The sequence below is a fragment of the Macrobrachium nipponense genome, chromosome 12 (genome assembly GCF_015104395.2).
Source record: "Macrobrachium nipponense isolate FS-2020 chromosome 12, ASM1510439v2, whole genome shotgun sequence".
Lineage (NCBI taxonomy): Eukaryota > Metazoa > Arthropoda > Malacostraca > Decapoda > Palaemonidae > Macrobrachium > Macrobrachium nipponense.
In genome coordinates, this window is record NC_087205.1 from 49262699 (window position 1) to 49275504 (window position 12806).

Here is a 12806-nt window from a genome sequence, read left to right on the forward strand (position 1 = left end):
GACGTTGGGAAGACTGCACATGAGACCTCTGCAGTTTTTCCTGAGAGCCTCTTGGTGCAGGAAGACGCAACCAGACTCGATTCCTTTCCTGTCACAGATCAAATAAAAGTAGGACCTAAGGTGGTGGCTCTCTCGAGCAAGGTTGGAAGAAGGTTAGATTTGGGTTAGATACGACCCATCCTCCCGAACCTACAGTTCTTTTCCGACGCATCGGACACAGGTTGGGGACCCTGCCCTGCCGGGAAATCAACGAACTTCAGGAGCTTGGTCGGAGAAGGAGAAGAAGTTCCACATAAATGTAAAGGAACTTTTAGCAATTTTTCCTGGGGCTCAGACAGTTTCGGAGCTTAGTAGAAGGCCAGGTAGTGGCAGTGCATTCCGACAACTCCACGGCTCTCTCGTACGTGCGGAAACAGGGGGGGGACTCAGTCTTTCTCCTCTATACGAAGTAGCCAAGGATCTCCTCCTGTGGTCAAACGAAGCGAAGGTTCAGCTAGTCCCGAGATTTGTTCCGGGAAAGATGAATGTCCTGGCGGACGAGCTAAGTCGTCAACCGCAATTGTTACCTCTGGAGTGGACTTTGGACAACAAGATTTGTCAGAAAACTTTGGCGCCTTTGGGGACGACCATCCATAGACCTGTTCGCGACATCAAGGAACACCGTCTTCCTGCTTTTGTTCTCCAGTCCAGATCCTCTAGTTTGGTCGGTGGACGCAATGCTGTTGGATTGGTCGGGTCTGGAAGCTTATGCATTCCCTCCGTTCGGTCTAATAAGAGAGGTGCTGAAAAAGTTCATGTCGCACAGCAATGTAAACGTTAATCGCTCCCTTTGGCCCAGGAAAGAGTGGTTCCCGGACCTTCTCCAGTTGTCAGTAGACTTCCCCAGACTTCTTCCTCCAGAGAAGTGGCTTCTCAAACAACCTCACTTCAAGAGGTTCCACCAAAACTTGTCCGCTCTAGCTCTGACAGGGTTCAGACTGTCCGGAATCTTGTCAGAGCGAAAGGGTTTTTTCAAGAAGAGCTGCAGAAGCTATCGCTCGTTGTAGGAGAGAGTCTTCTAACAAACTCTATCAAGGAAAGTGGAGAATCTTCAGGGAGTGGTGTAGAAGTGCTAAAGTCTCTATTACTCGCAACCTCTTTAACGGAAATAGCAGATTTTCTTCCCCCCATTTCTTAGGAACTCTAAGAAACTGGCTCCTTCGACGATCAGAGGATATAGAGCCATGCTTTCTTCGGTTTTTCGACATCGAGGTTTGGATATTTCCTCCAATACAGATCTGTCGGACCTCATTAGGTCTTTCGAAACCACTAAGCTCCCACAGGATACAGTGGCTTGGAACTTAGATGTGGTGCTTAAGTTCCTCATGGGGCCACCGTTTGAGCCTTTGAAGTCGGCTTCACTCAGGAACTTGACTAAGAAGGCACTTTCTCTTATTGCACTAGCTTCTGCTAAAGCGTCGTCAGCGAATTGCACGCTATAGACAAAAGAGTCGGTTTCTCTCAAGGCAATGCTGTATTTTCGGTATCTTTGACCTTTCTAGCCATAAACGAGAATCCATCTAATCCTTGGCCGAGGAGTTTTGTGGTAAGGAACTTATCTGATTTGGTTGGACATGAGGAGGAAGAAAGGCTCTTATGTCCAGTCAGGGCTATTAAGCAGTATCTGTTTGCCACTAAGGGTATTAGAGGACAATCTTCTAAGCTCTGGACCTCGGTTCAAAATCCGTCTCGTCCTCTTTCTAAGAATGCTATATCGTTCTTTATTAGAGAGCTTATCAGGGAAGCTCACTCGCACATCCGAGAACGACAATCTTTCCGTTCTGAGAGTTAAAGCTCACGAGGTTAGAGCAGTGGCAACTTCTTTAGCATTTAGAAAGAATTTATCTTTAGCTTCGATTCTTCAGAGCACGTTCTGGAGATCGAATTCGGTTTTTGCGAGTCATTATCTCAAAGAGATAGAAACGGTTTTTGAGAATTGTAAAACGTTAGGTCCGGTGGCGGTTTCTGGCATGGTGTTGGGAGAAACGGCACAGGGGTCGTCAACCTCTATGCTAACTTTTCACCTTGAAATAGGTTGTCGAGTTCAAGGGAAGCTGGGGGTACTGAGTACCTGGGATACCTCACCAGTCTGTTAGGTCAGTTTTTATAATGGTTGGGTATATATGTTTTAAATCTGGTGTTGGTGGACAAATGTTTTGTATGATTGAATTTCTGGTCTTAGCCCAGGGCAAGGGCAATCTTTGTTGTTACTATCCTCCGTCAGTCAGCCTTGACTCGCTTGAACTACGGAAGGATTCCACTCCTGTAGAGGCTAACTTTGGTCAAATTCCAATTCCTCTACAATAGTAAGAAGAGCACCGACCAGAGGCAGTAACAGTCTGCTGTAGATCTCTTACAAGGTAAGGTACAACAGACACCTTGAGTGTTTACTGGTATTGTAATAAATGTAACCATTTAGAAATACTAGTGGTCCACTGAATCCCACCTTCCCATAAATGTGTAATCAGCTGTATAATTGTTCGGTAAGACTACAATAAAAATGAAATTTTCATTATTAAAATGAAGTTTTATTGTATACTTACCGAACAATTATGATTATACCCACCCTCCTCCCCTTAGGTGGACGGACGGGCAGAAAGAATTGGATTCACCTGGGCAGTTGTACCTGGTTCTCCCGCGAGTGGAGGGAGATGACGTCATCACCACCAGTGTTGGCGACGCCTACGCGCTAAATTTGAATTTAGTCTCCTGCCGCTCGTGGAAATCACGGCTGTATAATTGTTCGGTAAGTATACAATAAAACTTCATTTTAATAATGAAAATTTCATTTCTTTAAACCCCAGAGGACGTCATGAGCGCGTTAGGCCTTACTCCGAACCAATCCTAACTCGGTCGGTTAATTATTAAGCACGTAATATGAAAATACGTCACTGATGACTGTAATGTATATAACAATTGACATAATTTAAGTTTAGAAGGGAAATAATGTGTAACAGAACCACACGTGTTCTGATGATGCTCCCAAAATGGCGGATAAGCCAACAGCGCCCTCAATACGTTTTCTGAGGGGCCGAAGGCAAATTTGGGATGCACCGTAACTGTATGAGTTACGAAAACACAAATTGGAGTACTCAACTTAGATGAAGGAGGAAGTTCCACAGACAACATCGCTAAGACAAACGAATACCACGGGAGCTGTAACTAAACGCGTGCACATACACAAAGGCTAATTACAGGAATGAAGATGGCGGCCATGTAGTAGTAGTAGTAGCGAGTGCGAGTGGAAGGTAAGCGGAGTAACTGTTGTAACGGCTCTCGCCGGGGGAGGGATTTTGAAAGGAATCCTAAAATTGTCAAGAAGGCCTGTTGGTAGTGGCTTCCACTCACCCTAGTGCTATACCGACGCCCTTGGGGTGATCGAGCTGAAGGTAGTAACTTCAGCATACCATGCTAGCTTTTTCTCTGGTATATTTAGGATCTATTTATACTCAGAAAAGTGAGTTACAGGAACTTGTCACTGGCAGACACAGGTCGAACCCAGAAATACAATTTATTTTCAAAAATTGCGATTTTTACCCATTCTTCGAGAAAGTGCCAAGAAGTCTGACAGTTGAACATCATGGTCTTCTCCCTTGATCTGTCATCCAGGAAGTAGACCTAGGTGTGGCAAACTACCAGTCAGTTCAGAGACTTACTCAGCTTCCTCCCTCCAATCAGTAATTCTTCCTATATATATAGAGACCAAATTTTTATATATTTTGTAGGAACAAATAACAAATTTTATAAGTAATTTGTATTTTACCTAACTTATACAAACCTGAAGTCTTTAAACTTAATGCCCACCTCATACCACCTCTCAAGTTGATGCCAAGCTACCTGGACCGAAACTTCATATAATAACTCACTTTAGTTTCTCTTCATATCTGGCACCTTGACCGAAAGGCAAAGTGAAGTGCAGACCAGTGGGTGGGCAGGGCTTCTCATTATCTGTTGATTGTTAACAATCTTGTCAGTAAGTTTTTGACAACCTTTCCAGCGTATGTTTGTAAGCTTCTCCTGATATAAAGAACTTCAGATTACTTTTTAAATTTTTATTGTATGAAAAACATGCTGCTATTGTTTATCTTTTAAGTTTTAATATATTTGATGATTGATTTCATTTTGCTGCATGCATCTATTGTAACTTGTTTTATTCTTCTTTCTTTTAGGTCTTGAAACTTTTAACGGACGGAGGAGCCAAACAAGATGCTCACATTACAGATTATATGACTCACCTTATTACGGGAGAGGAACCCAGTGAAGATGAAATTGGAGAGGTCAAGGATATTTATGAAAAGCCTGTTGTTACTCAGAAATGGGTCATCATGTCGGCCAAATGTGGGAAACAACTCCCGTATCCTTTTTATTGCAAAAGTATTTTGTAGAAAGTTTCCATGATACAGCATATGTTGCTTGAATGAATTTATCCATTAACAGTCAAGGAAGTTAGGAAATATAGTATAGTGCTATAAATTAACTTTTGAAAAGATACATTAGTACAAACATATTACAGTATTACTCTATAATTTTACACATGCAACTTACCCGGCAGATATATACTTAGCTAATGTCTCTGATGTCCGACAGAATTCAAAACTTGCGGCACACGCTACAGGTAGGTCAGGTGATCACCCCCTACCGCCGCTGGGTGGCGGTAATAGGAATCATTCCCGTTTTCTGACAGATTTTTTCTGTCGCCGGTGCTAACAGCAACTTTGTTGGTAGCTCCTGCATAGAATTTCTTGCTTGCTTCGCCGAGGATTATTTGGGAAGTAATTGATCTTTGGTTGTTGGCATACGCTGTTTTTTGGATTTAGTTGGATAATATGTCTGATTTAACACCTGGAACTCTGTGTAGAGTATGTGTAAATGAAGGATGCAAGGTGAGGTTACCTAAGGCTGCTTTGGACCCTCACACTGTTTGTGTAAAATGTAGGGGAAGGGATTGTTCAGTTAAGGATACGTGTGATGCATGCGAGAGTTTAACTGAGGTACAATGGAAAGAGCTAACTGCATACGTGAAAAAATTAGAGAAGGATAGGATTAGGAAAGCTTCGGCTAGAAGTTCAAGTAGATCCTGTTCTGCGGAACAGGATAGTATCTCTAACCCTGCAGTAGCTTCGCCATCCTTCCTTTTGGTTTCAGCTCCTTCCCCCCGCAGCGAACTCGTAGATTGCGATGCTGCCTGACGAGAGCCGCTGTGGAAGCGTCAATTCGCAATTTGCAACAGCAATTGCGTGATATAGACCAAGGTAAGAGTGAAGTGTATAGTGACGTGTGCAGTGTCCCCAGTGCAGTGGAGGGGGCGTCTGACCGACTCCGCATCGCTCCTAGGCCTAGACCTCTTTCAGACTCCCATGCCCAAGGGAGGAGGAATGTCGAAAGCTGCAAGGGGGATGTAGAGTATCCCCAACGGTCAGGCGTCCCTTCAGCAGATCCTGTAGGCTCGTCCCAGGCTGCTTTGGAGATAGGAAAAGCCTCCTAAGGAAGTGTTTTTCCGATTCAGATTCGTCCTCACCTAAGCGTGGATGGAGCTCATCTTCCAAATCGCGCCCTCTCAAGAGAGCCTGGAAACCGTCAGGAGAAGGCGCTCTTGACTCCAGCCCGGAGCCTTTTCCGGAGTATTCTCCTTCACCTAAGAAGGTTATTAAGTCTCCTGAATTTTCACCAGAAGGGATTCAGTCCTCTACTAAGAAATTCCTGTTGGACCTTCAAGCGAATCTTTCATCCTTAGTGGGCTCTCTTTCGACTAGTAGGCGCAAGGAGCCTTCTCGCAGGAAGGACGCCTCTCTTCCAGTTAAGAGCTCTGTTATAAGGCCTTCTCATAGTAGGAAGGAGGAGTATAGTAGGCGCTTTTCGCCAGTAAGAACCTCTTCTCCCCCGAGAGTAGACGACTCCTTTTATGCTTCGTCTAGACAGGGAAGATTGTATTCCCCGCGCAGAAGCTCGGATGCTAAGAAGAGTCATAGCCCAAGGCGCCAAGACGTAGGCTCTAGATCCTCTCCTGGTAGGAGTAAGGAGAAAGTCTTCAGACGAGAAGGTAGTGATCGATTAGTATCAGTCGAACGATCTCCTAGGAGTAGGATCTCCTCTTCAAGTGGAAGGAAGGAACGAGAGAGGGTACGCTCTGCCCATAGGGATAGAAGTGAGAAGGGCTCTCCTTCGAAAGATTTTGATGACTTTTCTAGAAGGCGCCAACGTTCGATAGGACGCCTGGATAGAAGCCCTTTACGTTCCTCGAGACCGGTAGCTCGTGATAGGCTTTCCTCTAGGGAGTCAAGCGCCTCTCCTAGCAGGTTCCAAGACTTTGGAAAGAACCTAAACAAGGGTTCGCGCCGTACTCCTGGAAGAGTATCTAGATTAGACGCTTACCAATCTCCTAGCAGGCGTCAAGAGCCTGAAAGGAGCCTAATCTTGGATTCGCTCCCTACTCCTGTAAGACGAGCAAGAGTAGGCGCAAGCTCCTCTCCTCAAAGGCAGCAAGAGCCTAAGAAGAGCCTTGCCAGGGATTCACGCCCTACTCCTGGAAGAGGCTCAGGAGTAGGCTCTTACGCCTCTCCTCGTAGGCTTCAAGAGCCTGAAAGGAGCCTCTGTTCAGACTCGCGCCCTACTCCTGGGAGTCACAGAAGAGTAGGCTCAAGCGCCTCTCCTCACAGGCGCCAAGAGCCTGAAAGAATCCTGACTCTGGATTCGCGCCCTACTCATAGTAGGCGCTCGAGAGTGGAAACAAGTGTTTCACCGGGTAGGCGCCAAGAGCCTGGGACGGTAGGCTCTAAGATCCTCTCCTATCAGTATCAAGTACCTGTGGAGCGGCAGGAAGCGGAGGAATCATCTTTCCCGAGGAAGCATATCCCGGGTATTGAACTGGCGACTTCATCTGGCGAACTTTTGAAGGATAAGAGTCGCATGCCTGCCAGGACTTCTCCTAAGAAGTCTCCCTCTCCGAACGTAACCTTGGAGGAAGTTTCGGAGGAGGAAGAAACGAAAGAAGTAGGAATCTCTGATTATAAGAGACTTTCGTCACTGCTCCTTCAAGAGTTTGGGGACTCGCTGTGTTCGGCTGATCCTCCTTCTCCAGGATCTCTGCTGTCAAGTACTAAGTTGGCAAAGTCCCCCTCTTTTGTCAAGATGCGGCCAACTCTCTCTATGAGAAAGGCCATTAAGAATCTAGAGAACTGGCTCCTGGTTAAGAAGGAGGCAGGTAAGACAGTGTTTTTGTGCCCTCCGTCTAGATTAACAGGTAAGCCTGGTGTCTGGTACGACACGAAGGAACCCATGGGGTTAGGCCTTCCGGCTTCTGCAAACGCGGATTTTTCTGCATTGGTGGACTCATCTAGAAGACGCTCTCTACTGTCAGCTAAAGCATCTTGGGGAATGTGCGAGATGGACCATTTACTCAAGGGTCTATTTCGCACATTAGAAGTCTTCAACTTCATGGATTGGGCGTTAGGAGCTCTAGCAAAAAGAGCGCAGGATCCGGAGTTTGTGACGATGGAGGTGTTATCCAGTGTCCTTTCGTGCCTGGACAAGGCAGTCATGGATGGATCCACAGAAGTGGCCTCTCTCTTTGGAGCAGGAGTGCTCAAAAAGAGATCAGTATACAGCTCGTTTCTCTCCAAGTCTGTTTCTCCCTTACAGAGAGCCTCTTTGCTTTTTTCCCCACTCTCGGAATACCTGTTTCCTCAGGAGACAGTGAAGGACATTTCTAGATCGCTTTCAGAGAAGGCTACGCAAGATCTTCTTGCCCAGTCCGCCAAGAGGCTTAAACCTGCTGTACCGATGCCTAAAAGAGAAGGAGGTACGAATAAAGTGTCCTTCCAACAGCCCTTTCGAGGAAGAACAACCTCGAGACCTGCACTTAAGAGTAGAAGACCGTTTAAAAGAGGACGATCTTCTCGAAGACCATTCTCAAAGCCGCAGTGAGACAGGAGTCCTCCAGACTCCAGTAGGAGCCAGACTTTTGAGGTTCGCGAAGGTCTGGGCTCAGAGAGGGGCGGACAACTGGTCCCTCTTTATCCTCGAGAGAGGATATCTGATCCCCTTCAGGGAAAAACCTCCCTTAACCACCACTCCAAGGGAGTTGGCGGCAAGATACAGAGATCCTTTAAAGAACCAAGCCCTCATACATCTGGTGCAACAGATGTTGGAAAAGAAGGCTATAGAAAAGGTATTAGACCTTCAATCTCCAGGCTTTTACAATCGCCTCTTCCTGGTACCAAAAGCCTCGGGGGAGTGGAGACCGGTGCTGGACGTAAGCACCCTAAATCACTTTGTGATCAAAACAACGTTCACAATGGAGACGACTTCATCAGTTCTCTCAGTGCTAAGACAAGGGGATTGGATGGTGTCAGGTTGGATCTTTACAAGATTGCCTACCTTTGCATGTACCCATTCATCCCTCGTCCAGAAAGTACCTAAGATTTATGGTACAGGGCCAAGTATTTCAGTTTCGCGCCCTTTGTTTCGGTCTTTCCACAGCTCCCCAAGTTTTCATGGGATTGATGAAAAACGTAGCCCATTGGCTACATTTGAAAGGAATAAGAATATCTCTGTATCTCGACGATTGGCTGATTCGCTCTCAATCCAGGAATCAGTGTCTGGAGGACCTAAGATCGACGTTGGATCTGACTCAGTCCCTGGGACTGTTAGTGAACCTCGGGAAATCCCAGATGGATCCCCAGCAAAGCATTGTCTATCTGGGGATTCTGATGGATTCTCGGGGTTTTCAAGTGTTTCCGTCCATAGAAAGACAGGAGCGGTGTATTCTAAAAGTGAAGACCTTCCTAGAGAAAGAACAATGTTCCGCGAGGGAATGGATGAGTCTTCTGGGGACCCTCTTCTCGTTGGAACAGTTCGTTTCTCTAGGGAGGCTTCACATAAGACCCCTTCAATTCTTCTTGAAGGAGAATTGGGACCAGAGGAATCAGGATCTGTGGGACTCTTTTCCTCTTTCCAGAGAAATAAAGGAAAACCTCAGCTGGTGGTTAGAACCAGGCAGATTAAACGAGGGACTATCGCTGCAGTTACCGAACCCCTCCCTAGTGTTGTTTACAGACGCTTCGGAAATGGGATGGGGGGCGACGTTGGGCCCGAGAGAAGTGTCAGGCACCTGGAGTGGGGAACAGGTGTCCTGGCACATAAACGAGAAAGAGTTAGTGGCAGTGCATCTAGCTCTCAGGCAGTGGGAATCCCAAGTCGCGAACTCAGTGTTGCAAGTAAACTCAGACAACACGACAGCTCTAGCCTACATAAGAAAACAGGGGGGGGACTCACTCCCTCTCACTGTACAAGAAGGTGAAGGAGCTTCTTCTATGGTCAAAGGAGCGGAACATCACGCTCTTAACGAGGTTTATCCAAGGCGAGAAAAACGTAAGAGCAGACTTGTTGAGCAGGAAGGATCAAGTCATTTCCACGGAGTGGACCCTGCACTCAGATGTCTGCAATCAGATTTGGAGCCTATGGGGAAGGTCGAACATAGACCTGTTTGCAACACATTGGAATGCCAGGCTGGAGAACTACTGCTCTCCGATTTCGGATCCAAGGGCAGTAGCAATAGACGGTCTCCTCTTAAATTGGGAAGGAATTGACGGATACGCTTTTCCTCCTTTCAAGATCATAGGAGACGTCTTAAGAAAGTTTGTTTTGACGAAAGGAGCGAAACTGACCCTAATCACCCCATTCTGGCCAGCTCAAGAGTGGTTCACAGAGGTACTGGAATGGATGATAGATTTTCCAAGGTACCTTCCTTTACGGAACGATCTTCTCAGACAGCCCCACTTCGACAGATACCACAAAAACCTCCCCGCGCTCGGTCTGACTGCCTTCAGACTGTCGGAGGACTCGTCAGAGCGAAGGGGTTTTCATGCGCGGCTGCAAAGGCAATTGCAAGAGCCAGAAGACCTTCAACTATACGCGTGTACCAGTCGAAGTGGGAAGTTTTCCGAAGGTGGGCCAGGAATCAGAATGTATCCTCTTTCAGTACCTCTGTGACGGAAATAGCAGATTTCCTGTTGTATTTGAGACGGAAATGTAACCTTGCAGTCTCAACCATAAAAGGTTATAAAAGTATGCTTTCCTTGGTGTTTAGACATACAGGACTAAACATCACGGAGGACAAGTACCTACACGATTTGATTAAATCATTCGAAACTTCGAAGTCCAAGACAGCTAGACCACCCAGCTGGAACCTAGATGTGGTGTTAAGATTTCTTATGTCAGATAAATTTGAACCTCCCAATAACTCATCGTTTAGGGATTTGACTAGGAAATCTATTTTCCTCTTTGCATTAGCATCAGCTAAAAGAATAAGTGAACTCCAAGGCTTTAGAAGGCACAGTGGCTTCAGGAAGGATTCTGCAGTGTGTTCATTTAACCCCCTATTTTTAGCCAAAAATGAGAATCCTTCTAAGCCTTGGCCAAGGACGTTTGAAGTTAAAGGATTGACTTCCCTAGTAGGGAGAGAGATAGAGAGAACCTTGTGTCCGGTAAGGAGCCTCAAGTTCTATCTAGAGAGGAAAAAGCAAATGGGAGGAAACTCAGAGAGCCTTTGGTGCTCAGTGAGAGATCCGAGAAGAACAATGTCGAAGAATGCACAGACATTCTTTATCAGAGATATTATTACAGAAGCACATACTTCCTGTGAAGAGGAACATCTCGGACAGATGAGAGTTAAAGCACATGAGGTCAGAGCCGTGGCCACCTCCTTAGCTTTTCACAAGAATATGTCGTTGCAGGACTTAATTGGATCCACATATTGGAGATGCAATTCTGTGTTTGCATCTAACTATTTGAGAGATGTACGTGTGACTTATGATAAGTGCTTCTCTCTCGGACCTTACGTATCTGCGGATTCGGTGCTGGGACAGGGGGCTGAAACCAATCTTGCTTAGTTTAGATAGATTAGGAATTTTAATCTTGTGGTGTTGTTTTTTATGGTCGATTGAAAGTGGTCAGGAAAAAGTACCACTTTCAAATCGTAGTTTATAACAAAGTAGTGTGGTCAGGTGGTCGAGATTGGTTGTTTCATGCTCCTTGTAATGGTTTGGACCTAGGCTCTGTCTTGTAAGACGGTTAGTCCCCGTTGATATGACAAAGGTGAAGGCTCTACCATGTAAGTGGGATAGGCCCCATTGGTACGATCCGAAATAAGGCTCTGTCGAGTAAGCGGGCTAGCCCCCATTGACATGATCCAGAAGAGTTGTCAGTGACAGGTCTCATCCTCACTGGAACTCTTGAGGCAAGCAGACTCATAGACAGTATTCATGAAGTCTTCTGCCCAATAAGGTAGGAATCAAGGTATTTAAGTTTATTTATAGTACCTACAACAAAAGTTGTTTTCCCTGTTTTTTGAATTACTATTTATATTGAGTAACTATCTCTTACCCTCCTCCAAGGGTGCCAATCAGCTAAGTATATATCTGCCGGGTAAGTTGCATGTGTAAAAATGAAAATGTTAAGATACAATAAAGTTTTACACACACTTACCTGGCAGATATATACGTTTAATGGCCCACCCAGCCTCCCCTCAGGAGATAGGGGGAAGAAAAAATCTGTCAGAAAACGGGAATGATTCCTATTACCGCCACCCAGCGGCGGTAGGGGGTGATCACCTGACCTACCTGTAGTGTGTGCCGCGAGTTTTGAATTCTGTCGGACGTCAGAGACATTAGCTAAGTATATATCTGCCAGGTAAGTATGTGTAAAACTTTATTGTATCTTAACAATTTCATTTTTCAGTGTTGTTTGTATGCCAGGTGTGACAAAAAGCAAACTGTTATTGTTCTTTTATGAAGATACAAACCTTCAGCTTTATATGGATTGCCTTTGGTGAAAGCTGGTCTGGTCATTGAAGCTTGTTAACAAGGTATTTTATTTCTTCCTTTTTCTCTAAATCTTTAGCTGAAAACCCTTATGGACAGAGGTTTCACTGTAAACTAAGATACTCCAAAGGGAAATTAGCCTGCAGAGAGAGACAAGTTATAGGACAAGATGATAAAGAAATAACAATGAATGAATAGAAAATAAGACTGATTACACTTGAATTCAGGAGACATCAGCAGAGAGCAGGAATAAATTTGCTACTCTGAAAGCAGAAGATTCCACAACTGCACTAGGCAAACTATTCCTCATTTAATAGTATCCAAGAAAAACTCCGTGCAAACTGAGTAGTACTGGCAGTCCCCGGTTACCAATGGACTCAGTTAATGGCAATCTGGTTTTATGGCGCTTGTTTAACGCCTTAATATGGGTGGTTTGTGTCACCCTAACGTGCCAAGTTTAGGTTATTGGCGCCATAAGGCAGCGACAATAGTGTTATGGTGCCATATCATAACTAACAGAGGTGCCATTAACCGGTTAGCACAATATACGCCATACTTCACTGAGTGTTGGTTAATGGCGGTTTTCGCTTGTCAGCACCCAGCTGAGAATGGAACCCCCAGCTATAACTGAGGACTGCCTGTATTAAACCTCATACTAAAAAACAATGCACAATTTGCAACAGCAGCCTACCTAATGTTGCAAATAAAAACTGCTAGGACATGCAGAGGATGTTTGTCATTAGAGTATGTTTTATGCAACAAACAATGAATTCACTTATGTCTGTGCCTCAAGCCAATATTAAGAGTCGGAGGACGGTATCGGCTCTCTACAGTCAGGTGCACCCTCAGCCCCACCATGACAACAGTCACGTTTGCACGACCGACTGGTCTCGGTGGTGGCAGATGCTTTGCCTGCCATACAAGAGTTTCATAACCCTCCTCGGGAAA

The 12806-nt window shown here is 45.4% G+C and overlaps 1 protein-coding gene across 1 annotated transcript in view; it reads left to right on the top strand.

Moving 5' to 3' along the window:
- The window catches only part of LOC135224520 (PAX-interacting protein 1-like), a 363885-nt gene that overhangs the window by 42943 nt on the left and 308136 nt on the right, over nt 1-12806 (top strand). The window contains exon 2 of the mRNA XM_064263576.1: nt 4209-4393. Coding sequence (XP_064119646.1) covers nt 4209-4393 — 185 coding nt within the window. The remainder of the gene's footprint in view (nt 1-4208; nt 4394-12806) is intronic.